The following is a 27,672-nucleotide window of genomic DNA, read 5'->3' on the forward strand; positions in this document are numbered from 1 at the left end:
TCATTACAAAGGTTTCTATTCCATAAATAAATATTAAGAGATGATAAATTTAAATGTACTGGACAATTTAATATAATAAAACTCTATTTTTTTCTCCAAGGAGCTCAAGTCTAATAGGAAAAATGTTAAGGCACACCAGGTAAACTTACCTGTGTTCACACGTTTCTCCTACAATTGACAGTTTCATGTGACTTGTTTAATATGTGAAAATCCCAAACAATGTGTATGGAGAAGCAGAATGAAATTGGGAAATGCTTCGGTTGTTCAGAGGAGACTTGAAAGAGGCAGAGACTTTCGACAAGTAAGATTGGGCAGATATTGCTAGGAAAAAAAAAAAAAAAAAAAACTTGAGGCCACAAAGAAAGAGCCCAGCACTGCAGTTGAAGTGTTCCAAGATGGCAAAATTGTATTCTTAGTCAAAAGGCTTCACTGCTCAGAAGAGCTAAAGAGCAAAGAAACTGAAAGAGGAAGTCCAGTTGGATTTTATTCTACTGTAGGTAGTGTTTTTGTCTTCTCCCATTGTCTAGGACCTAGGATCAAAGAATCAGAGTAAAGGAAATTAAAGAAAAGGGCAAGGAGCCTTGCTACTTGAGTCACTTAAGTTTCCAGAATAAAGCAGGGCCTTCCTGTAAATGTAGGGTAAAATGTCTGAGCCCATTTCTGGGTTTGAAAACCTAACAAACCCCACCTGTCCCTGAACCTGAACACCAACCAGTCTCTGTACATGAAATCCCACCATTCTCTGGCCTTGGCTTGAAATTCCACTAATCCCCACCTTGGAAATCTCCAGCTTAGAAAGCTCCACCCCCCCATTTCACGCTATATAAACCTACCTCTTGCTCATTTCCTGATACTTCTTGCCTGAGCAGAGGCAGTCACCCTTTTTTGTCTCTCCCAGTAAATCTCTTGTGTGAGGTCTGTTGTGTGATGTGACTTTGTGCTCCTGGCTCCTGATGCCAGGATACCTTTCAGAGCTTTAACACTTGCATTGGGGAAATCTTTCTCCTCAGAGCTGTGACAGTTACAGTAAACAATGGTTTTATTGAGTAGAGAGGGATTAAAATTTGCATAGTCTTAAAAGAGATAAAAAGATTTGACTTCTTTGCTCAAAACACAAATTTTTACTGTGTTTGATAGAAATGACTAAGATCTAATGTTTCTTACAGCACACATTTAAAGAGAAGAGAATATATGTAAGGCATGAGGAAAAAATTATTATATTTGAAGAAATGCAACTGGCACATGACTGCATCCAGGACTCAATTTTGAAGCAGCTTAAATGTCATCAGGAGATGGGACCAAAATGCAGGTTTCTGTGTGGGTGGACTTAGAGATTCTATGGTGGAAAGGTGGTAGCTGATTCTGAATAAGTTCTGGGTGCAGGGATGGAAGTTGAGTTTGGTTTGTTGTCCTTCAAAAAGAGCTGAAGAGACAAAGAAAGACTAAATTGGCATATGGAACTGTTAGTGGGGAGGGAGAGGTTACCAGACTCAGCACAGTCATTAGTGACTTGCTGGAGAGAAGGGAGCTACAGCAAAGAGGTCAAACTCTAAGCTAAATACAGATAGTAATAGTAATGAGTCAATGCCCTAGGGAAAAGTGGGGGAAGGAATTGAAAGAATTCTGTTAGTAGAAAGTAGTAGTAGGAAGTATCCCCAACAGCCTCAGGGCACCAGTGAATACTAGCTTGTTTTAGAATAAAAGGATCCCTTGATTTTAGGCAGAGTGATACTGAGGAGTGGGTTGAATAAATTTGCCAGTGTGCATCTTAAGATGGGTAATTAATAGGAAGAGATCCCAAAGGATGGGGAGAGCATCATCTGAAAACAGACTGACTCACTGCAGGAACCCACTCTTTTCTCTGCTGAAGAAACAAAGAGAATTATGAAGCCACTTGGAAGGCAGTTACAACTAAAGAAGTCTTGCTTTCTAGGCGTCCTGCGCCGAGATTACAATAACAACTTTTATTTCTGTTGGAGGGAATTTCCTGTATTGTATTCGATGATTACATATTATGGTATGGATAGTGGTGACTCCTAAGAGAAGGTGTTTGTTCAAGGCCTTGTCCTAGAGGGTTTCCTATAAAGGAAAGCTATTCCAATTACTTCTAAAGCAATGTTGTTTCTTGTTAATAGTGACTGATATGCCATAGTTTCATTAAGATGGACCTTACATGTTATTGACAAAGAAAGAAAGAAAGAAAGAAAGAAAGAAAGAAAGAAAGAAAGAAAGAAAGGAAGGAAGGAAGAAAGAAAGAAAGAAAGAAAGACAGAAAGAAAGAAAGAAAGAAAGAAAGAAAGAAAGAAAGAAAGAAAGAAAGACAGACAGACAGACAGACAGACAGACAGACAGACAGAAAGAAAGAAAGAAAGAAAGAAAGAAAGAAAGAAAGAAAGAAAGAAAGAAAGAAAGGAAGGAAGGAAGGAAGGAAGGAAGGAAGAAAGAAAGAAAGAAAGAAAGAAAGAAAGAAAGAAAGAAAGAAAGAAAGAAAGAAAGAAAGAAAGAAAGAAAGAAAGAAAGAGACAAGGATATGTTAGAGCCAGGTATGGTAATGTGGGAGGGGTGCCTCTGCAGGCCCATGCTGAGGCATCCATTTCCCCTGATGTACCAGCCATATATTTGTGTGTGTGTGTGTGTGTGTGTGTGTGTATACACATAGGGTATAGTGTAGAATAGAGTTTATTTAGGGCATAGGAAGGGGAGCTGGGAAGGGAGGAGAGAGAGAAGCCAGGAACACTTGGAGGCGGGGGTGGGGGGGGAAGGGGAGAGAGGGAGAAAGGGGTCAGGGAGAGAAGAGGCAGAGAGAGAGAGAGTAAGAGCAAGAGAAGCAGGCAAACAGACTCTTTTATAGTCAGCCAGGCATACCTAGCTGTTGCCAGGCAACTGTGGGGGTGGAGCCTAGAAGGACCGCTAGCAATACTCATCATAGTAACTTACTGTTGCATTAAATTTGTAATATTTTTCTCTTAAAAAATACTAGATATTGAGTTCATAAAAATACATGTTGAGAAACTTTTAACAACAAAACTTTCATGTGTTAACTGTTCGAAATGAGTAAAAAGGGCATAGCATTAATGGAAAGAAAGAAACATCTGTGAATTTAAAACATTATAAAATTGTAGATCCCCACAAAAAGAGTTTAATTTTCCCCTTAAGCCTAAATCCATCCCATCTTCTGAACATACTGTACATTGACAAATATATTTTATTTTCCTTTAGTGAAGCCAAGTATTTTCTTTCATACACCACACACACACACACACACACACACACACACACACACACGAGAAAAACAAGCAAACAGAAAACCATAGTGATGTCAGTATTATTTTTCCCACTTTACAGATGACAGATGGAGTCAATGAGGCTCTCAAGACACAAAGTTTAAAACCCAGCTAGGAAAAGTTAAAGTCAGAAGTGAGGCACAGTGTATCTAGGATCCAATGCTGTTTTGGCTTTCATCCAAGACCACCTTGAAAGACGGTGGCCTGTACCATTTGAAAGCAGAATGTATCATTTCTGAAAAAAGCTCCTGATAGATTTTTGCTTCAGTGTTTTCTCAATGTCTTTGGAAAGCTCTATAAGGAGTATGAGTTTTTCTGTACTTCACTTCTGCTCTGTGCTTTGCTACCAGTGTACTTTGCCTTGTGTATTTTATTACCTAATGTGTTTTATTATCTCTGCCAGAGTCAGTTCAGCATCCACTTTATGATTGTGAGTGTCTTTCCTTGACTCAGTACATATCTCAAGGTCAGTCTTGGTCAGCTCATCACTTTTCTGTTTGTCTTGCCCTTAATATTTGATAAGCAATATCCAGTTATGTAATTTGTATATTCATCACCTGTCTGGAGTAAGTAGGACCAGAAGGGTGTATTTAAATAAGCTATTCACAAGTACCTTGAAAAGACAGTTGAAAGAATATCCACATTTTTTTAACAAAAGATTATGAATATCCAATGTAGCTGCAAAGGGGATAGCGTTACTTTTGATCAAATACATATGCTTTTTGAAGATATAAACTCTCTGAAATTTGCTTTGAAAATGGAGATGGGCATATTTGGTGCCACCATGGGAGTTGTTTAGAAAGAATGTTATTACTTAGTATGCTTGAATGAAGGTGTGATGAACTCACCACTAAGCCTATGTGTATGGAGAGAACCACTAGGTAGAAATAACTCTAATGGACAAAAGAAATCAAGAACAATCAAAAGAAAATGTGAAAAATAAAGCTTACATAGAAATATGTTACAGAGTCTTATCTCCCAAGTATCAAAATATTGTTGTGTTAGAAGGCAGCTCATATCAGAACAGATCACATCAGGCCACTATAACCCCACAAGAATTGGTTTATTGGGGGGAAGAGGGGAAGAGAAGAGGAAGAAGGGTGAAAAGGGGGGAGAGGGCTTGGGGTCTCTGCCTTTTATTCCGGCAGTGGAGTAATCATAATCACCACAATGAACAGGTGAGGTGTACAGGTGAGGAGCAGACCAGGAGTTTGTGTCAGTTGCCATGGCAACAGACCCAAGTCAGTCCTTGTTGCCTAGGAGTGACATCATATCTGGACTGGAGACTGTAAACAGCTTCTGATGGCAACAAATATGGTGCAAGAAAACACATTAAAATGAGTGATGACTGTCAGATCCAGTGTCTACCATGATGACCGTGTTCTCTACAGAAGAAATTTGGTTATTATAAATATAAGGGCCAGAGAAAAGGTTACTCATTAATGGGGAAGCCATAACAAAACAAAAAAATTTAAAAGTTAAAGTGGGTGGTGGTTTTTAATATTGTGGACTAACTAGAAGAAACTAAAAAGTAATAGTATGGTATCCATGTAACTATGGACAGAACTAGACTTCAATAAACCAAACTGTTTGAAGCTGATTGAAAATTAAGGCTCTCACTTAGTTTTAGCATCCTCATCAGTCCCTCAGTTAAGTGAGTACCAACATACTGAAGCTATTTTGTAAGTTTTAGTGTTTTAACATCTTAGTCTCCAACTGTCCCCTTCATCATCAGCATTTAGGTAAACAGCTGGGTTGAAGGCTGAGTCATACTGACTGAGGAGGATGGACTGAAACAGCACTGGCCAGATGCATTGTTTCTGCCTGGAGCTTTTCATCATTAGTACAGTTTAATTGCATTCTGGTATTATAAGTGAAGGCCACTAACCTAAGGTGAATAATAGAAGATAGGAACAAGGCAGAGGACATAGCCTCAAATAAGAAGTCAGCTGACAATCAGACAGGCAACTAGATAAAAGAATCAGTGTTCTGTCTTGCCATCATAAAAGCAGTAATGATCAACTTGAGGGTACCCAGTAACAGCGACATGGAAAATTCATTGGCTGGGAGAATATTCTCTCTTGTTCGCTATTTGTTCAAAGATGGAAACATTAATTCACATGAGAGGGGCACAAATTTGCAATCTTAACAAATGAACAGAATGGACTCCAGGGAAACAAAAATTTTGTAAAAAGGATTTTAAAATATCAAATTAATAACCCAGACAGTTTTTTTCCATCTCATAGAGTAATTATTAAATGTATTCATGAATGTGTGCCTGTTAGCTTTTGTGGTAGATGATCACATAGCCTCTTCTGGATAACATCAGTTAAATGCTAACTTAATGTTGCCAATCTAAAGCTGTGCAGTGAACCTTATAGCTGCATGGAAAGATAAGTATTTTCTTAAACAATTCTAATACTGTTCATCATTGTGGTCTTCTCCTGCATGATATTTAATATAGTCCTCCAGGATCGATCTTTGCGTGTTTGTTGTTTTCTATACTTCTGACTTTGTTCTTTACTTTAGAAACACAATGTTTAGGTATGGGAAGCTCAGTGAATAGTGGGCTTGCCGTGTATACATGACAACCTATAGATATCCACAAACCACTTAAAAGGCCAGGTGTGTTGGTATACATTTTTATCACAGTAATAGAGAGACAGAGCCTGAGAGACAGATACAGAGCATGGTTAACTCCTATGCTAACCAGTATAACCTACTTGGCCTGTTCAGTGAGACTCTGTCTCATAAAACCATGGTGAATGGTTGTAGCAGACTGATCCCTAATGTTATCCTCGGGCCTACAAATGCATATGGGCACTCGTGCACTCAGAACCTCATACACACTGTATGTTCTCATACCCAAAATCTTCCTGTTTCATATTTGAAGTATACTTATTTTCACAGTAAACACACACAAGAAAGAATTTTCTGTGAGTTGTCAAAGGATCTGACTTAGATTTGGATAGTCTTCTTTTGTTTGGTTGGTTTCTGGCTTTTTTATTTGAGGGATATTTTTAAAATACTTTCTCATATAATATATTAGGTTCATAGTTAACCTACCCACGCATCTTCATGCCTTTTCTCTCTCTCTTTATAAGGCAGAGGCAAACACTAAAGTAAGCAAACGAGAATAGAAAACAAACATAAAAAGCACAAGAAACACATAGACAAACACACACACACACACACACACACACACACACACACACATATAACACTCCACCCAGATCTACTTCCAGTAGTGAAGGAGGCTTCTCTCTCTCCCCCTCTCCCTCCCTCTCTCCCTCTTTCTCTAACAATTGATAATAGCACCATTTCCTAGGAATGGGTTTGTGCCCAACTTTCCTCTCTATGCTGACACTGAGTCTGCTTCTGGTTTCCACTGATCTGATGCACACTGTCAAGTTTTTGTAAGTTCATGTGCACAGTTATAAGGTGATGTACAGAAGACATTTGTTGCTGGTCATTGCCCCTGGTCTTACCCCTTTTCTGCCTCCTCTTCCTCAATTTTCAAAGAGTGTTGAGAAAGGAGATAAGCTATGAAGGTCTGATGCTGATGGCTGAGGATTCTGTAGTCTATTCTCTAAACCTAGGTCAGTTGTAGAGCTCAAAGTTAATCACTATTGCAAACAGAAACTTCCCTGATGAGAGCCAAGAAACGCATTAATTTATGTGTATAATAAGTCATTAGGTGCTAATTTAACATAATGACAATTTGGCAGAATAATTATATTAGCTACTGCCCTGGGGCCAATGAGCCTTCTAACTAAGCAATGGCTCTTAGGCCAACAATGGTGACAGATGTAAGTTTCTCCTTATATCCAGTCAGGAACTAGTTGGTTACTCCCCTAAAGTCCATGCCATTAGCAAACTGGTGTGCATGTCTTGCCAAAAGAGTCATTGTAGCTGTCAAGGTTCCTAGTTGGGTAAGATTAATCATTACTTTTCTCCTCTAATAAGTATGGATAGCACCATTAAGCACCACAAAAGCTGATCAGGAGGGATGAAGCATCCCAGTGAGTAGAGCACCTTGCTTCTCCATTTATTTTGATTTCAGTGTCTTCAGGAACAGTGTCCTCTTACCACTAAGTTCTGGGGAGTAACAAAAAGTATGAGCAATAGCCTCTAATATTTGATCTTCCATAGGACCTCACTGACAAATAAGTCTAAGGAATGTAACCCATTCCTGGTAAAAGAGCTCTTCATTTTTAGCCTTGTTTGGTCTTTCTTCTGTTTGATGTGTGTGTGAGTGTGTGTGTGCATGTGTGTGTGTGTGTGGGTGCATGTATGTATATGTGTGACGGCTTCTACAGCACTTGGTTTTCATGTGACTCTAAATATCTTTAGTGTTATTTATTCTTCCCCTTATTCCTTCCTGTACCCTTCTCTTGTTTCTTTTCTCAAATTTTCCTGTTCCTGTCCCATTATTTCCTTTTAACCCTTTATATCAGAGCACTGTATCTCCCTTCTTTAAGAAGTCACTCTCCATAGTCCCTTGGTAAGTTACTGATTGCTATGGAGATTCTAAATGAAACAACATATCTGAAGACTTATAGACAATATCCAGAATTGAGAGAATACTTGTGATGTTTGTCTTTCTTGGTCTGAATTACTTCACCCAGAATGAATTTTCTCTCAATCCTGTCTATTTATGTCTGAATTTCATATCGTTTTTCTTAATGGATGAATAATAGTCAATTATGTAAATAAATTACATTTTCACTATTCATTTATCAGTTGATGGGCAGTTATGCTGTTTTCAATACCTACTGAATGAATGAATAAATATCTCTACAGTAGGATGTAGAATCCCTTAGGTGCATGCCCATAAACAGTATAGCTTGATCACGGGATAGATCTATTTTCCCTTTTCAGGGACATCTCCACTGAATTCCATCGTGCCTGGGAATGCTGCACACCCATCAGCCAGGAATGAAAGTTCCCCATTCTGTACCTACACATTCTTTTGGTTTTGGTTTTGTTTGTTTACATTTCATTTGTTTATTACCTGTTTTGCTTTGTTTTGGTCTCAGCCATTTATACTTGGATAAGATAAAATCTAAAGCAGTTTTAATTTGCATTTTGCCAGTGCCCAAGAATGTTGAACATTTTTTTAAGGCTTCTCAGCCATCTTCCGCAGTCATGTTGCAGATCTGCTCTCCGCCAATGATTTTATTCTTCTCCCTCATTTCTACCTAGGCTTTGAAGGTTTGGTTTTTCAATGTCATTGAGCATGCCTTGTACACTCCTTATCTGTGGAGTTTTGTTTGTTTTTGCTTTCTTGGTTTTTGTTGTTATTGTTGTTGTTGTCGTTTTTTAATTATTTTGTCTAGATCTACATGATCTTGAAGTCTTGGCACTCTATCTTCTGCTTGATTCCTACTATTTGTAAGAGTTTCTTTTGAGTTTTCTAGTTGAATTACTGGGTTTTTCATTGAGTTTTCTTTGATGTTTGTATCTCCTGATTCAATTCTGTTCTCAAATCCTGGATTGTCTTTGTCCTTTTGTCTTATGTTTTTGTGGGGTTTTTTTTTGAGGGGGGGGGGTCACTAAAAATACATCACTAAGGTGTTTTTTTTTTTTTCTTAGCTCTTTCTCCTGAATTTTATTAAACGTTCTTTGTGTCTTCTTTAAACTCCTTGAATTCTGTCAAGATGTTTATGATTTTTCTTTTAATGCCATGTCCTGGTGTTGACCTAAGTAACTCATCTTTGCAAATATTTATATAGCACTGGTAGGTTTTGAAGAGAAGATGCTATTTGATACTTCATATTGTTTGATTATTTGCAATGAGATCTGGGTATATGGACTTCTTTAGTTAGTTATAAGACTCGTATGGACAGAATTGATTGGGGCAAAGAGAGTATATGAGAGTGTGTTGGATTTAAAGTTGGCAATTACTTGGATAGTATAATATTTGGTAGACTGCATACCCCACCCCCCTCCCATCAATGAAACCTGGAGTATGGTGATAGGGCTGACTAGGTACAAAAAATGGATATGGCATAGGAGGGGCCTATGGGTGGAGGATAGAACATGTCCTGCTACAAGCCTAGAGACTGGCTATGGAGCAGACTGGAACTGCTATACTAAGCCAGGACATGGCATTCAGGCTAGATCTGGTAGGCTTGGGAGTGGTGTGTATGTGGAGGGTAAGACAGACTCATCTGGCTAGACCTTGGAGAAAGATGTGGGAGATTGGGTTGGATGGGTGCAAAGGTTAGATGTGGTTCAAAAGGGACCCACAGGTCGTAAAACATGGGAAATCTAGATGCTGCTGGCAGAGCCAAATGAGTAGGCCTGACAAAGTCAGCACACTGAGACGGAGAACCAAGGCTAAATAGGGCCAGGCTATGAGAAAGGATGTGAGAGTTGGGGCTCTCTGAAGAAGGTGGATTCAGTGCAGAAGCTGAAATTTACTTCTTTTAAAAAGCAATTTATTTATTTGTATTTTGTATATATTGATGTTTTGCCTGAATGTATGGTTGTGGGAAGGAATCAGACCCCCTGAATCAGGAGTCACAGACAGTTATAAACTGCCATGTAAGTGCTGGGAATTGAACCTGGGTCCTCTGAAAAAAGCAGCCACTGGTCTTGACCACTGAACCATCTACCAGCCCTCTTAATTTACTTCTTAATCGCATTTGTTCTTATGATCCAGTTTTAATTGAGCATTTTATATAATTCAATTTTGATATACAGATATATGCTTTTAAATCACTACTGTTCTTAGGTACTGCTAAGGAGTTTCTAATACACATTATTACCTAAGACTAACTTCAAATAGTACTACAATGTTTCGTAAGTGGTATAGGTAACTATGACAGAACAGTCCTGATTCTTCCAATCATTCTCTTGTGATACACTTAGCATTAATTTTAATATATTATAAAGTTACTATAATGTACTCTATTTTAAGTCAAATAAGAATAAGAACAACAAAATGTGTCTTTAAAAATTCTTGTTTTTTGTTTGTTTGTTTGTTTGTTTGTTTGAGCCAGGCAGTGGTGGCACACTCCTTTAATCCCAACACTTGGGAGGCAGATGCAGGCAGATTTCTGAGTTTGAGGCCAGCCTGGTCTACAGAGTGAGTTCCAGGACAACCAGGACTGCCCAGAGAAACGCTGTGTTTAAAAAACAAGCAAGCAAACAGACAAACAGACAAATTCTTATTTTTTTATAAGTAGCCAGAAAAAGTTTCCCTGATTTTTGTCTGTGAAGATATTTGCTTTTAATATGCTTCTCTCTCTCTGTCTCTCTGTCTCTGACTCTGTCTCTATCTCTGTCTTTCTCTATCTCTTTGTCTCTCTCATAAGGATGGAGACTGGAGGTGGCTGGGAATTTAACCCAGGGCCTGCCACATGCTAGGCAACTACTCTAGAACAGATAACACCCCTCTGTTCTCTTTACTATACTTTCTGTCTTATAAATTCAATGGCATTCAAACCCCTTTCAACTTTCATGTCATATGCATTCTGTTGTGAAAACATGAGGTATTTGTTTTGGGGAACCTAGTTCACCTAATATAATAACTGCCAGTTCCTTACAATTACTTAAATCAAAATTCCAATGATGTTCTTCACAAAACTAGAAAAAATAGTCCTAAAATTCATGTGAAATACAAAGACCCCAAAATAACTGAAGCAATCCTAAGCACAGGAGCTGTGTCGGAGGCCACACAGTACTTAATGTTGAATTATACCGCAAAGCTATAATGTAAAGACTAGATGTTACTAACCCAAAAGCAGACACAGAGAGTAATGAAATAGAAAAGAGATACAGGGTCCCCAGTTAAGGAGCTAGAGAAAGGACCCAAGGAGTTGAAGGGGTTTACAGCTCCATAGGAGGGGCAACAATATGAAGTAGCCAGTAACTCCAGAGCTCCCAGGGACTAAACCACCAACCAGAGAGCACACATGGTGGGACTCATAGCTCCAGCTACATATGCAACAGAGGATGGCCTAGTTGGTCATCAATGGGAGGAGAGGCCCTTGGTCCTGTGAGGCTCTATGCCTCAGTGTAGGGGAATGCCAGGGTCAGGAAGCAGGAGTGGGTGGGTTAGTAAACGAGAAGAGGGAAGAGGATAAGGGGAGGGAGTTTTCAGAGGGAGACCAGGAAAGCAGATAACATTTGAAATGCAAATAAAGAAAATATCTAATAAAAAAGGAAAAAGAAAAAATAGAAGAAAGAAAAGAGATACAGGAAAAAAACATCCCACACATCTTCAGCCACCTCATTTCTGACAAATGTGTCAAAAACACACATTGAAGAAAAACATTTCCTTCAGCTAATGGTGTTGGGAAAACTTTATAGCTACATGTAGAAGAATGAAATCATACCCATATTTCTAACCTTGCACAAAAATCAATTTAAAGTAGATCAAAGACTGGGGATATAAAACCTAAACCACTGAACTTGCCAGAGAAAAGTACAGGGAAACATTTGGAGATAGAAGCATAGGTATGATTTCCTGAAAAAGACTCTAGTAGCATATGCAAAAGACCAAAGAATTGACACCTGGGATTACATGTATGTAAAAAGATTCTGCTCAACAAAGAAAACTATCAGAGAGATCAGCTAGCCTACAGAATGGGAGAAATCCCTGCACCTACCTCAGGCAGAAAACTAGTATCTAGAATATATGCAAAACTGCAAAGGTGAAACATCAAAAAGAAAAAAAAATCTTTGATTAAGTAAGCTGGTTAATAAAGTAAACAGCAGTCTAGAATTAGGTCTCAATTAGCTAGTAAATAATTATAAAATGATTAATATTCTTAACCATCAGTGAAATATAAATTATAACTATGTTAAGATTCTTATCATGAGAGTCAGAATGGTTATCACCAATAAAATAAAGGATATCAAATGCTGGTGAGAATGTGGGGAAAGAGAAAGACTTATTTCCTGCTAGGTGTATATACCAGTGCAGACACTATGAAAATTAGTACAGAAGTTCCCCAGAGACCTAAAATTCAACTGCCTTATGACACAGTGTTGGGGATATAAACCAAGGACTTATGTCCTACCATAGACATGCATGCATATCCATACTTACTGTTGTCCCTTTCACAACAGCTGGAAAAAGAGACAGGTCCAGATACAGACTGCTAAATGAATATATATGTAGAAGAATTTTAATCCATTAACATGGCTGCTCCTTTAAGGGTCATGTACAAAGATATGATCTGCCTGGAATACAGAATTGTCCTGGAATACAGTATGATCTAGTTGGAATACAGACACACCCTTAGTACATTTCTCTAATCCCTAACAATGAAGATAAGATTAGTTTATAGAAGGAAACAGCCATGTTTAAAAATTATATCTAACTGAGAAACAAAGAGTGATGAGTTAGAGAAAGATTTGACAGAATGAGTCAGAGATAGGATAAGCCAAATTCATAGTAGAAGAGAAGGAAAGAGGGGTTACAGAAGAGAAAAGAAGAGAAGGGAAGAGAAGGGAAGGGAGGGGAGGAGGAGGGAAGGCGGGAGGGGATGGGAGGGAAAAGAGCAGAACAGAACAGAATAGAACAAAACAGAGAGATAGGAGGGAGAGAAGTTCTGTGGGGGACGTGTATGGCCATTTTACTGGGATGGTATTATAGAGACAGGTTACAGAGAACAAGCTAGGCACAGATGAAGGCAGAATGAGCCAGAATAAGATTAGAACATATCCCTAAAGTTAGTATGAGGCCAGGCAGAGCAATTCAGTGAGAATCCGAGAGAAGCTGGATTGTATTAGTCAGCATGGAAGATTAGATTCTACAGAGGCTAGAAGCTTCTAGGCCCAGGCCCAGGCATAGTTAGAACAGAGAAGGAAACTGAGCCTAAGATGAGTATCCACAAAGATTGGGTATGGGTCTCATCTCATACTTCATCTGAGGAAATGAAAGCAAATATGGTGTGGCTTTTCATTGAGCTTGAAACAATGACTCAATTTTTGAAGGATAATTTGGTTGGACATAAGATTCTCCATTGGAGGTTCTTGTTTTCACACATTAAATATTTTATTCTCTCTTTTGTCAACATTGCTCCTAAAGAACAAATCCAAGGTCATTTGCGTCTTTGCACCTCCAGGTAATATACTTCCTCTGACTTCCCTGGACTGACAGCTGTTTCCTTGTTCATAGTCATCCTTTGTGTAGACTCTGATCTCTCTAACTATATGATGCAGTTTATGTCACTAATTACAGAGAAGTTTCAGTAACTAACATATCAAAGAAATGTCTATTTGTCCTTTTCTTTCTCCTTATCAATAAGAATATGCTATACTACTTGATACTTTTTCACAGTGTTGGATGTTTTGCCCTGTTTTACATTTCCCATGATGTGTGTGTGTGTGTGTGTGTGTGTGTGTGTGTGTGCACTTTCATTTTAAACACTTTGCTTTACTTCTCTTTAAGCTCACAGTTTCTTTCCTTGGTCATATGATGCTATTCATGAATCAGTCATCACTATCTCTTGCTTTGGAGAAGCAACTCTTGTTCACAGTTAGGTGCAAAACATGACCCCCAAGAAACGCACGTGTTTTCCCATGAGCTTGACCATCAAGAAAGTAATAACAAAATACATCCTACCTAATACAAATCCAAATCCTATCCTAACCATTCCTATTTCCCTTCCGCCACCAATTATGCATCAGTCAGCAGAGAGAAATGGACTGGCACTACCTAAGAAGGCTTTCATCTTCTCTTCTTTTCTGAGAACAAACTACGAATCGCTCTACTCATTATTGGCATCCATCAGCAGGCTCTCTCAACATTTGAGCAGTTAGAAGATTCTATGGAGTTAAATGTGTCCATGTAGGTGTCAGTCTTTTGCAATGTAGTTTAATGAGGCAGGCACTTAGAGGTTGCCTTTCATGAAATCATTGACTCTTCACTTGAAGATACAAGGTAAGTAAAAGCAGGAGGAAAGCCTTCATCTTGCACCTGTCACCTACCTCCGCAGACAGGCAGGCTAATTGGTCGAGGAGGCTCTGTTTAACTCATCTTCCTGCTAGGCTGAAGGCTCATTGATAAGGTCTTATCCTCAACGTTCAGACACCTTAGATCCACCTAGAACAAAACCGTCTATGGTTGTCCACCGCACCCATACCCTCACTGATGGCAATTATCCACCAGGGTAAAGCTGAATCCCAAACCAGAAGTGATTATCTTGAAGGAACTAGCTTGAGTGCCTCAAGCTATTGGCAGTATGAAGAACTTCTTCAGACTACTCTGTAGAACCAGAGCTAAGGCAGTGATCAACCACACCCATTTTACCAGAGCTGCTTAATTATACATATATCTTGATCCTTGCCTTAATTCTTCCTCTGTGTAACTTAAAATTCATTCACTGAAATATATTTTAGGCTGTTTGAAGTCATTAGATCCTTTGTTCCTCTTTGCTGGGTGACCACCATGAGTAGATCTCAACTGTTTTTCACCATTTCTCTCTTTAACTGGCTTTTTGGGACAGGTGGTTGACACTCAATTGTTAGGGCTCCTGGAGCAACCCCATATCTCTTGTACTCATAGTCTAACAACTGCCTTAGAACCAGGGCACTTCTCCAAATCTGCATCCAGACTCGAGTCTGTAGAAATGTACAGGAGTTCACCTGAACTCCCAGAGTGGTAACAGGGTGTTTCCGGGCCTCCCTTGTTAGATGCAGGTTCTTTTTATTCCACCCATCTCTGCATTATTCCCAGTTCCAGAGAAGATAGTAAATGGGGTACTTAGATCCATAAACCTGTCACATTTTTAAAAATGAAAAATAGGAGACAAATTGATCAAACAACTTTAGTTTGACCAAGCCTGAATGATCCCTAATCTTCCTGACATTTCTGCCCAGTGTGACAGTTTCTGTAAACAGATACAACATGAGTCAAGATATCTACACAGGTTAAAACTGCCAGAAGTGTATGACTCTCTTCCTGGAAGAAAAGTTCCTCCAGGTTTAAGTCTTTGCAGTTTGTCTTTTAATAGTTGAGAGTAAAAGCAAGAAATATAATATCTCTCTTTGGAATATTTCTCCTGTTACAATCATTACAGAATTTCTCCACACTCCATCCAGTTACCAAAGTCAAACAATTGAGTATCAACTCTGATTTTCTTTTCATCCCAGACAGCTAATCAAATGCAAATCATTTGAGATTTTATTCAAACACGGATCACTGGAGATTTGAGATCTACTGTCATTTGAATCTTTTTAATTTTTCTCTTTCTGATTGTTACTGTTAAGACACGATTGCTTTTCAACTGCATGCCAGCAACCGCTTCAGACACCTATTCCCTCTCTTTCATACAGTACTTAAGAGACTTTCACTTATAGCATGTACTTCTGTGCTGCTCTCTCTCTACTTACAGTCCTTTAATGGTGCGTTGTTGTGGCTGGGATTGAATTGTACACTAAAGAAATTTAGGGTCTGAAATGAGCGTGTGACCTCATGCTCATTCATGGAAGCCTCTCCTTTCCATGATCATATCTTACCAACTTTAATTTCTAGACTACACTGCTACCGCTGAAGTCTGCCTTCACTTTGTCACCTAACTCCTCTGACATACTCTCTTGCCTGAAATTTTCCACAAAGCCCTGGTTCCCAGTTTACATAATTTGCCTGAGAAGCAGTTTGCCAAGCTGCTTGACCCAAGAGCCTACACATCTCAGATCACTATTTTTACTTTGGATTTTCATCATACCTTAGTTCCTCTAAACAAATAGCACATATGATTTACTTGCTGTTATGTCTCTAATTCTAAAATGTTGTTAGATACATAATAGGCATTTAATGTATTTTTGCAAATTCACTGGTTGGTCATACATTTTAAGATACGTTTTTATTTAAGCAAATCCAGCTTGACTCTACTTGATGTCATTTGAGAAGTTTGCAAATGGTGATATTTTCTCTACCCACTGGCTACACTAGGATTATTCCCAAGTGCGTTTCTCCTTTGGTGACATTTATGTGGCATCATTGTCATACTTTTAGAAACAAAACAGGTAGTGTCAGTAACTCAGAAGGCAAGCAACAGTGGCAGTCCTCCATTGTGTAAACCATTGTTCAACATCATAACACCTAAATTCTCAGCCCTGATTTGCCTAATTAAAAACACAAAACAAAACACAAATGTATGCTATAGGGATTCAGTTGGAAATATGCTGCCTTTTAATGACTTAAGCCTCTATTAACTTAGAAGAAAAACGAGAAGTCGGGTCCTGCTTGCTGAAATCCATCAGGAGCCTTCTGTTCTCTGTTAGAACAGCTGCCCTGTTTACTGCCGCTCTGATGAAGCTACTGCCCAGCTTCCCTATCCAGGAAGATCAGTATTTACACGCTCGTCAGCCCTGAATCAAAACAACTCTGATTTGTTAATAATTCACTAACCAAATATTATGACTGAAAAAAAAATGGAAATGCTGGTAAATAATCAAATGCAGAACGGAACCTCTGCTGCATTTAGTCTCATCACAGAAATGGAAAACACAAATAAAAATGTAATTTAGAAATTCATCCTCTCCTATTAAATACCAGCTGTTTTCAGGGTTGTGGGATGGGATGTTTTGTTTTCTCCCTCATGTCCTTAGAGTTGGGAGGGAAATTGGAGAGCAATTAAGTTATTCCACATTTGCTTCTAGAGAAGGGGGTGAGTGTTACCAAGGAGACACATCTCCACACAACCCATTGTTGTGCACACCTATTATGTGCTTATGCTAAAAAGACGTGAGGCTACCGTGGTCAACACCTTTCGTTCTAATGTTGTGATGCAGGGACAGACTATGAATGACAAAACAAATACATGCTGTGGCAGACATCAGTGCACTGAGAGACAGCAAGAATCCAGCTCAGGAAACTACTCCTGAGTCCTTTTTGCTTCTAAAATCTACTTATAGTGCTTTTAAAAATGAACTAGAGGGTTCCATCTAACAATCTCCCCCTTTATTGATTTTTAATTTCACCCATCGCTGATGAGTCTGGTGGAAACAACTTGAATTTATTTGTAAACACTACAAAAACTGAACAATAGCACCACATGTTAGTGAACAAACTTAGCCATTCTTGCAAGGGGACACAGATATTTAATATTTTCTGTTTTAAATAGAAGTCATATTATTTACCAGAATTTAACCATAAGACATGATAAACTCAGATAATTTCAGATATATGATATATTTTTAATAAATATTATTTAAAATTCATAATTATTTATGTGTGGAATTTTCTATTTAATGTTTTCTTACCACGTGCTTTAGTGCAGGTAATGAAAACCTCTGAAAGATATCCATGTACCGATTAGTATATTCTAACTTTACTTTAATTGAATATGTGTGATATCTTCCATGCAATGTTTTCCATTTAAAATCTATTTGGGTATACCACAACTGATTTAACTATCAGAACATACCTGAAAGCTGAGTTGCTGTTTTCCTTGAGTTAATATAGGAGCCTGTGGTTTAGAACCCAGGGCACATGGCCAGACATCCTCATTCCAGAGTCAAGTCTTGCCTCCCATTTTTGCAAAGCAAAACAATGGGACTGAATTATTACACTGGCCCAAGGTCATATTTGGATACTTTCAGATTTCCACAGTGAGTATAAATAAAATGATAGGTAAATATAACTTTCCTCATTAACTATGTTCCAAATTAAAAGTGTTTAGTTTTTTTTTCCTTGCCTCCCCCCTCCAAAAAAGACCCTTCTTCCGTTGAAGAGTCAGGGGTATGGAATATTAAAACATCAGCTAGGAGTAGCGATTAAATATGAATGCTTGTGGCATTGAACATCTTCTATGAAACCACAATGAGTCACATGATGCACAAAAGCCCCTCTGGTAAGGGAAGCAGCCTGAGGAAGATCGATAACTGAAGTTAATTCTGAGTAGAGATTTACAGGCGTGCACGCAGCCACATTCAGAAGGTTCTAAAATGTCCTTCTGCTTTATCTCTCCCTCTTGCTCCTTTCTCTCCCTCCCCCCCCTCTAGCCTCTTTCTCTTTCCAAGATTCACTTTTAGTTAATACAGTCTGTCAACATCATTGAAATGTTTCTTTGAGCCTAGAAGAGAGGACTTACTTTCCATTTCTGTAACCTCAGTGGCAGTTTGAGGTGCTTCTGATGGAGAGTCTTATTCCATGGGATAATTATTTTCAACTTTGGGACTTATTATCTTGAAATAGTTAGAGTCAGTACAACACTGAAAGGTTTGTGTTCATTTAGATGCATATATTGGAACTTGAATGCCCTTATTCTTAAAGATAGGTAAGAGACATTTTACATGAATGAATTTTTAAAAAGTCATAATTAATATATTGTTATTTGTTGCAGATAAATTATCTAGATGGTTATGATGATAAGAACAGAAATTAAAACAATACAAGGAATTTCAACAAACTTGTTGGTAAAGTTTTGATAGAATCAGTACATGAAAAAGAAGCTGATTCTGAGCTCACGGGATCTTTTTGTCTTTAAGTTTATTTTGCTGGAGTTTGAATACTTGACATGATATCTACCCACCTCACAAGTGCTTAAGTGTGTAGTGGGCTTGGTTGTGTGTTTGACACGGGATTTGCTGGCATTTTCCCTGTGACTTCAGACAGGTCACAACACCTCTTTGATTTTGCTTCCCTTTCTCTAGAAGAGGATATTTTCTGCATCAAAAAACTGAACAAATGGAAGAAAAATGAACATCAAACCACTTTGTAGAGTTTCATTAGTAAATTAACATGACCTGCCCCCCCCCCAGTATCATGTAATTAGAAAAGATCAAAGATAAAACGATACCCAGCCATTCTGTTTGTTTCATTTTTGACAAATACACTGTTAATTCTAAATCGTGGACCTCAAGGTCATGGCAGTCTTTATATTGAGGAATAGAACAATATTACCCATGGTGTAGAAAGCTGTCCTTACTTTGGGTAATTTTATACATGCATACTTTTCTTTTTATACATGCATACTTTCCCCAAAACATTAATTGCTCCAATCTAAAGAGATATGAGGGCCTGAAACCACGCCCAGCATTTGTGTTATCTGTGCTTAAATGTGGTAGCATTGCATGCAAATTGGCAGTGTTACACATAGCATTATGCTTACTCTCTCTGTGTGGTCACAGCCTACATTTAGAAGAAAAGAAAAATCTAAATTGCCCTTTTTTACGACAATTATGAGTTCAATGCCAAAGCCCAGGAGATGAGCCCATCAGGGCTCTTCCCCTGAATTCCATCCATCTTCACATCTTAGGAGAACTAAAAAGCCTAATCAATAATTTAACCAGCTAATGGACATATTTTTAAACACAATGGACTCATTCTGAAAAGAGGCATGCTGTCAGAGCCGCGGGGACAAAACTGGAAACTGAAGGCTAATACTTAATGCTTATCTTGAATAATCCTGCTGTGAACATTGGTACAAGCTGCCTCAAGTGAACTTCATGTCTCTCTGGCCTGCACAGCTGGTCTTTGCCTTTTTTTTTTTCCCTATGAAAGATGTACTTTACAGATGATTTATTTTTGAAGTCAGTGTAGCACTCATATCTAAATACTCAAATATTTAAAGTGTAGTTTAATTAAAAATGTGCTCGATCCAAGGTGTCCCTAGGTTCTAAATTATGAGACTGCGCAGGGTTTTCTGGCTATTGATATTCATGGTCACGTAATTTTTAGTGACATTGTATTTGCCATACAAGCTGGAAAAGCACAGGAACTTTTCTTGTATTGACTCTGAAAATATTCTAAACCAATGCAGAAAGTGTTGCTGCCTTGATCACTAGATAAAATGAGGGTTTTCTTGTTTGTTTGTTTGTTTGTTTGTTTCACTTTTTCTCTCCTCTTCTTTGCAACCTTTGAACACTACTAACTTTATAAAACACAGGAAATTGTTATAAAAAGCAACTAATTGAACTAGATGCCCTGGTACATGTCTGGAACCTCCGGACTTAGAAGACTTGAGATCCAGGCAAGAAGATGATGAGTGTCAGGGCTGCCTTAAGGTTGTACATTGAGATCCTGTATGTGGGCCAGCATATGGGGGCAACAAGCAACACTCTTCACTACAGCATCTCTTTATACTCAGTTAAAGATTATCAATAAAGTAATTATAGCCATCCAATTTCTTATTATGAAGATGTATATAGTGAACATTGAAATCTTTTTCTTTAAGACAGATACAATGTAGACCAAGGTGACATAGAATTTGCAGTCCTAGCTCAGTTCTCAAATCTTTGGATACAAGCATAGGGAGTCCCTGAACTATAAGAACTATAAGGACATTTCTAACCACTCCTTTCCACTCATAATTGATTCTGATACATATTGTGTATCTGGTCATCAGCCTGAAAAACAGCCTACAATGGAGGCAATGAACTTGCTTTTATATCACAACAACTGAGAGAAGGAAGAATTAAAACTCGTTTTTGTTTTCTTTGTTTTGTTATATTGGAGTTGAGAGACTTCAGTGTTAAAGATAAAGGCAAGATGAAGGCATCCTAGAGGCATGCTTAACACAGAAACATGGCCACCCAGACCTCCTGACCTCTAGAAGGCAGGCTCCAAGAGGCCTGAGGATGTCAGCATTCCATAATTTCTCAAACTAATCCATTGGTTACAATGAGCTTGCCTGTTGTCCATACCAGGAAGATTTTTTTTTTTTTTGGAGTCAGTCCATAGCTCTGTGCTATTATATTTCAGGGTACAGAGTCACATCTAACAACAGTGTGCACCCACGTGGCATACTCTTACATATTTCAGGTGGTCCCACCGGCCATATTAAACTGAGACATTCCTAATAGGTGCTAAGAAAGTAATGATCAAAATGAGTTTAATTAAACTAATTTTTAGGGGCAGTGAGCAGAGGGGCAATCACTGACACATATGCGACAGCAGCACATTGTAACTCAGAAGATTATTTGCTATTATCTCTTCCTGCAGATCCCTTGACTTACCTTTTTTAGGTCTCAAGCCCTGGTTTTATTTTGTCTTCTCCCTACACTTTCTGAACAGTTTTTTTTTCCCTCTCAAATAAGCTATTTGTCCAGAAACGCTAAAGCGAAAGTGCTCCGTCTGCACAAAAGGCGCTTTTAGAAAGCCAGATATGCACAGCTAAGCTGTGCTTGCAAAACTGTTTTTCTTAAAGTGCAGTCAATTGACCATACAGCAGCACTAATTTGCTCTTAACCAGTAAAGCATGTGCACGCAGTGCCCACATGACAGCCTCTGCAGCCAGGGCTGGGGCTGCTTGCTTATACATGCAGCTCAGGCAAGTTTAAGTGCACCAACCACCCTTGGCGTAGAACAGAAGACAGAACTCCGCTGCTTTATGCAAAAGGCCGCCTTTCCATTTCATCAGGAGTAAATCGTGTGCTTTCTCCATGAATCAAAGCTTCTCCTCCAGAAATTCTGGAAAAACTGGTTAAAGCTAGCCTTCTGTAAAAATCTAACATCATCATCATCATCGTCATCATAACCAAATTAAATGATAATATCCATTTACCTATTATATAAAAATAATCCGTACCCCATCCTCAAAGTTCATTTTTACTTATATTTTTTTTCTCAGACTATAGGCTACTTATACGTGCTTAACTTCCAACTTGAAGTAACAACCACAGCGATGGTAGATGTCTAGGGTTTTATGGTATTATTTAAAGTCTTCAGCCTCCACCTTGCTTTTATGACAATGTCAGTCTTGTGACAAGATAATGAAGCTCAGGGGTACCACGTCAACTTTCTTATTTCTTAATGGCTGTAGTGACTTCCTACTAATCCTGGTTTGATGAGGTCTGACCACAGATACCATGCTATATTCTGGAAACTCCAGGATTCACTCCTGCTGCAAACTCAGCTCCTACTTGGGATACAAGAGCTTGCAATTGAAGCATTGAATTGCATTGAGACAACATCATTAGTGATTGCACATCCAGTGGCAGGAGCACCTGAACTTATTCCAATGGCAGCAGATAAGTTTCAGGTCAGATAATTGTGTCAACTCACATTTCAGTTATTATTTTAAATTTCTGCATCCTTTACATAAACTCACCATGTCAATTACATTGTTGTAAGTATCCCCTTCCATGTTTTACTCTCAGAGCATAATTCTGTGGTTAAGCCCCTATAGAAGGAGAAATGAACAAGACTTTCAAAAGGATGTTATTATCTTCAGAAATAACATTCAAATTCATTGTTTCAAATGCTTCTTTCCAGAAATAAGTAGGATTGTAACATTAGGTGCTCAGGATGCTGAGACAGGAGAAATGAAGAGTCAAAGCCAGCTTAGGAGAGAAGGTTCCCCAGTTTAGAGACACTTTTGCTCTGGCAAAGACTCATGTTCAATTCCCAGCATCAACAGGATGTATCACAACCATCTGAAACTCCAGTTCCAGGGGATCCCATGCCTTCTTCTGTCCTCGACGAATACCAGACATGGATATCGTGCACAGAAAATATATATGTCTATATAGGCAAGCAAAACACTCGTCCACATAAAATGAAATAAATAAACTAAGAAGAATAAAACAGACTTAGAAAAGTGAGTCTTAAGCAAGCCTAGGAAACTTAGTAAGATTCAGTGTTGAAATAAAAATTAAAAAGGCCAGGGATATAGATTAGTGACAGAGCCAAGACCCTAGGTTCAATCTCTAGTACTGAAAATATCCTTAAGTATGTTATCTTCTATTATTCTATTTCAAGAAAAAAAGAAAAAGAAAACCATATGAGTTTCTAAATAATACTAACGTCTTCAACAGATTTTCTTTCTTCTTTTATCTTTTTTTTTCTTTTAATAAAAAGATGATGGTAAATTCATTGCATAAAAATGATCAAGCAAAGATGCAGGCATTGAGAGGACAAAGTTTTGTGGTTCAGACTCCATCTTAGAAAACCTGACCTAAGTTTAAATTCAGGTAAACTAACAGGCAGGTACCTAGCTAAAGTTTCCAGCATCCATAGTAACAAGATCAGCATCTCCAGGCTTTTCCCCCTACAAATCTAGCGGCTAACACAGTCTCTAGGTGACGCCCCCAACAAATCTGCACCACTCGGTTAAGAGCCTGCCCCTGACACGTCACTTCCTTTCAACCACTAATGAGAAGGAAACCAGAAGTTAGGTTTATAGTATGGCTCCCTGCACCAGTCAATTATGTTAAAGGCCTCACCCCGCAATCAGATGTGTACCAGGCTAGATATCAGTGCCTCTGTAAATCTGCCTGAAACTAGGCTCAAGGCTCGACCTTCCTACTGTGTCAGGATTAGCGGGGAGCCCAGGGTCCAGCTTGAGCAGGGACCCTAATGTGATTACATTGGATTCAGCTTCTTGGTGGTCTTTTGGGGTTCACGAACTTTCCTGGCACAACAGCATGTGGTTGGACCTGGGAATTTAATTCCAATTTTGTACTTCACTCAATGGAGACTAAGGCAAGTTACTTACCGGCTCTCCTACCCCACTTCTTTATCTGTAAAGGGGTCTATGAAACTACCTACCTTGTCAGACCAGAATGAGGATTTAGTGATTTTATAAATGAGAAGGGATTAGCTTCATGACTACCACAGATAAGTTTTACATAATTTGGGGTACTACTTTTATAATTTGGAGACACTAAGGCCAATGGACCAAATTCTCACCCTCTCATTTTTAATTTCAGGATGGCAAGCACTGGCAGATAATTTTAATTAACTGTCCTTGGGGACTTTTTCAGTGTCATAGTGTGACAGACAGAAAGATAACACCTCTTAAAAAATGAAAAGTCCTTCAAATGATGAAAACTGGTTCTTGAAATTAGAAGTTCTAGATAGAATAGCATTTACTGTATTTCTAGTTCAAGACAACGCTCTTATGTTTTTAAGATATAAGCCCTTTTTCTGGGCACTTATAGTTCATTCAATGACATTACATCATGAGAACGGAGGATCTGTGTTATGATCTTGGCTACATAGCTACTATTCTAATGATGTTGCAGTGAAATGATATTGAAATATATGCTATTTTCCTAATTTTACTTCACTGTTCCTAAATAATATGAATAACCACAGAAAGTGATATTGTCTCTGAAGAATGAGAGAGTGAACATCTACATAAAATGGTAGCCACAGATTCTTGGCTTTTCCTCCATATTTGCTTACTGTTCAATATCAGATAAATGTTCTAATATTATTCATTGCAGTACTATGAAAATATTTCTTAAAATCAAGTTATTAAAGTTTTTAATTAGATTGATTGAAATACTTATAGATTTAACTCATGATAAAAATCTATCTAGTTTTAAAATAGCATGTGTTTAAAAATATGAAAACTAAAAAGTGTATAAATTATAGTTGCTAGAAAATAATTGATTCTTTTTCAGAGTTTCATTAATATTCTCCGCAACTTAGATCAGGATTGTGGAATGTATCTTTTATTTAATATTTGGGTTTCTGCTACAATGGCTGAGATGGACTGTATGTTAAGTTTATCTTCAATACCAAGCAAATTCTCACACAGTCTTTCAAGAACTGTGTCGCTTTCCCCTAGTTTGTGGTATACAAAGAACAACACAGAAATGGCAGAATATTTTTAGATTTCACATGAGCTCTGAAAAGTTGTAAAAGATTAATGAAAATGGTAGTTCTTGACTAATGCAAAAAATACCTTTGCAAAACTGGTTTTAAACTAAATTTATTTTTAATGCATCCATCAAAACATAAAAACTGTATTCCACCCTGGAACGCTTCTATACACACATTGCTCAATGTTTCAATCAGTTACTTATCTCTCCAAACATTTATCATTTTTAAACCCTTGTTTCATTAAAGATACAAACCTCATTATAATGCAAAGAAATGAGTAGTTGGCACCATCCTGACTCCATCAGAATGTATCGTCATCAGAGAAGAAGTGAATCAGTTGCTTTGCTTTGCAGCTGGTTTAGTTCTTGTTCCCCAGCATTCTGGAGATTATATGATTTGGGGTCTCGTGATATTGGATTTATATTAGGACAAACCCGATATTGGAAGTAGCACTACCCTTCTGGTTAGCAAGGCACTAGTGCCAAACTCTAATTCAGTCTTAATTTTAACGGTAATTTAAAGTGGTATTTAAGAAAAAAATAATTAAGTGGATGCCAACCTAAAAGTATAATTATATTTCTCTTGAAGTTCTGAAGGTAAGTGAGATGTTGGTGGATCAATTACTTCCACTTTTGAGAGTATGCTTATGAGACTGAGGGATCATTTTTATTTCTTTCTCAGATCAGCATTTTCATGACACATCTTTCTAACTATGGAAATGACCGCCTCGGCTTGTACACCTTTGTGAACTTGGCCAACTTTGTGCACAGCTGGACCAACTTGAAACTGCAGACCCTGCCTCCAGTGCAACTGGCCCACAAATACTTCGAGCTCTTCCCTGAGCAGAAAGACCCTCTCTGGCAGGTAATATTCAAACCTTCTCTCCATGGGGAGAAAAACATTAGCAATGTGTTACTGTTTAATTTGTGTTAGGAACTTATTAAATAAACATGAAATTAAATAAATCAAATAATGTATTAGGGCATGCTAAAATAGATATGTAATACAAACTATTCCCTTTTCCAGCTAGCATAGTGCCTTCAATGATAATGTTTTGTATCTTTTACAGTTTGAATGTTTAGACTTATTTTGCTTGTTTGCTCAATTCATTTGGAAACACATCAGTAAGGATGGTGTTTTATGGTTGGAGTTTTGGGCAAGCAAATGCTTTAGACTTACATGTGGTACAAGGATTGGCTAGCTACTGTAAAATGATCAGCACTGGACAGCTCAGAAGACTGAAAACAGAAACAGAGCCTCTGTAATTAATACAAGATCCGGTCACCTCAGATTAACACGTATGTTTATACTAGAGAATACAGCAAAAAAGAAAGAGCAGCCTTGTCCTTCTGTTCATAAGGATTTAGTGTCTGTTTGGTGTCTTTCACTTTTCCTTAAGTCTAACTCATTTCAGCAACATTAGGCATATCAATAGAAGAGAGACTTGCCAGTTTTAGGATGGCTTTTACTACTAATTTGACTCTCTGTGAAGCCACACAGCTTGAAAGCATCCAACCTAAACTATCTCTTCTTAGCAGTTATCTAGGAAGCACTGCCTCCCACTTACTCGGCTCTTTATGCATCAGATTGCATCGACCCACACAATCAATGAGCTGGCTGCGGAGAGCAGATCAGATGTTCCCCTGTCGCTAAAAAAGAAGCATCATCATTAATGAGAAATTACTGCGAAACAGACTTTCAGAATCTTCCCCATTTCCTTTCTTCAAGACTCTCTGCCTCCCTTTATTCCACGAGTCACATCATACAGCACCCTGTCTAGATGGCCAGGGATTCTCTAGACCTGTGTCCATTGAACATCTGCTAATGTATATAGTCAAGCTAGCTCTAGGACATGAAATAAAAAATAAAATACAATCTTTTCTCCTTTTCTCCTTATTCCAGAGGAGGATTTTTACTATGTTTTGAAATGAACTGTTGCCTCAAGTCATGTCATGTTTGGAGGAATCAGCAGCAGCCATTCACCACATTATAGTAGATTACCTATTGTAAGGGAAATCAATTATCCTTTACAAACCAATTTACATATATGTATGCATATATATATACACATATATATAATTTTTATTGGAATTGTTTCTTCTCTCATATACTACTACATCCTCACCACATTTTCCCACTTGCTATTACTCCCAGGCCCCCCACCAACTACCCTCTGCTCCATATCATTTCCTTTTCAGGCCTCCAAGAGAAAAGAGACAAACAGGACAAAATAAGATACAATAAGACAAGGCAAAAAATTAAGACCTGACAAGGCAACCTGACAGGCAGAAGAGTCTGAGACACACCCACTCCCACTCTTATGAGTCACACCAAACCAACAAGCTATCAGCTGTAACACAGACTGCATCAATAAAAACTGTCTTAGACAGGTTGTAGATCTATAAGCGATCTTTCTCCTCAGTGGCTCCAACCTTTAATCAGCCTTTAATAGAAAAAAAATGTTTCCTTACACATTGAGCTGTATTTTATCAGATAGTTTGAACTTTGAACAATAACAAGAAGTTTTAATGCTGTCTGGGTATCATTAAGTATGCTATTTACCTTTTACAAATCAGTAATTGCTTCACTTTTGTGAATAAGCGCGTGAGTGTGGAAGTGAATGTTGGTGTGTGCATCCTCCTGTGCAAGTGTGGAGGTCTGAGGATAATGCTGGGTTCTCCTCCTCCACCTTTTTCATGGGTTCAGAGGATTGAATTTACCTTTCTCATTTGCCCCAGGCAGCAGCTCTAGTCACTGAGCCACCTCACTGGCCCACTATTATTATTTTTTAAAAGAATAAATAGAAACAAACCAACACTGCTCTGATATGACTTTGTCAACATGATGGTTCCAAATATCATCTGAATTCTC

The 27,672-nt window shown here is 38.2% G+C and overlaps 1 protein-coding gene and 1 long non-coding RNA gene across 5 annotated transcripts in view; one reads left to right on the top strand and one right to left on the bottom strand.

Annotated features, from left to right (window-relative positions):
* Positions 1–27,672, top strand: part of Ndst4 (N-deacetylase/N-sulfotransferase (heparin glucosaminyl) 4) — a 324,323-nt gene that overhangs the window by 253,629 nt on the left and 43,022 nt on the right. For all 3 annotated transcript variants that reach the window (XM_006501859.2, XM_006501860.1, NM_022565.2), the window contains one exon: positions 25,483–25,665. In XM_006501859.2, the coding sequence (XP_006501922.1) occupies positions 25,483–25,665 (183 nt within the window). The remainder of the gene's footprint in view (positions 1–25,482; positions 25,666–27,672) is intronic.
* Positions 156–23,351, bottom strand: Gm35186. 2 transcript variants are annotated; one of them, XR_376045.4, is made up of 4 exons: positions 23,183–23,351; positions 22,301–22,372; positions 18,782–18,928; positions 156–321 (listed from the first exon to the last, which is right to left on the bottom strand). It is a non-coding gene; the product is annotated as a predicted gene, 35186 (long non-coding RNA). The 2 variants fall into 2 exon arrangements; XR_867624.3 differs by lacking the exon at positions 156–321 and having other exon boundaries at positions 18,733–18,928.

Source organism: Mus musculus, chromosome 3 (genome assembly GCF_000001635.26).
Source record: "Mus musculus strain C57BL/6J chromosome 3, GRCm38.p6 C57BL/6J".
In the NCBI taxonomy this organism is placed as follows: domain Eukaryota; kingdom Metazoa; phylum Chordata; class Mammalia; order Rodentia; family Muridae; genus Mus; species Mus musculus.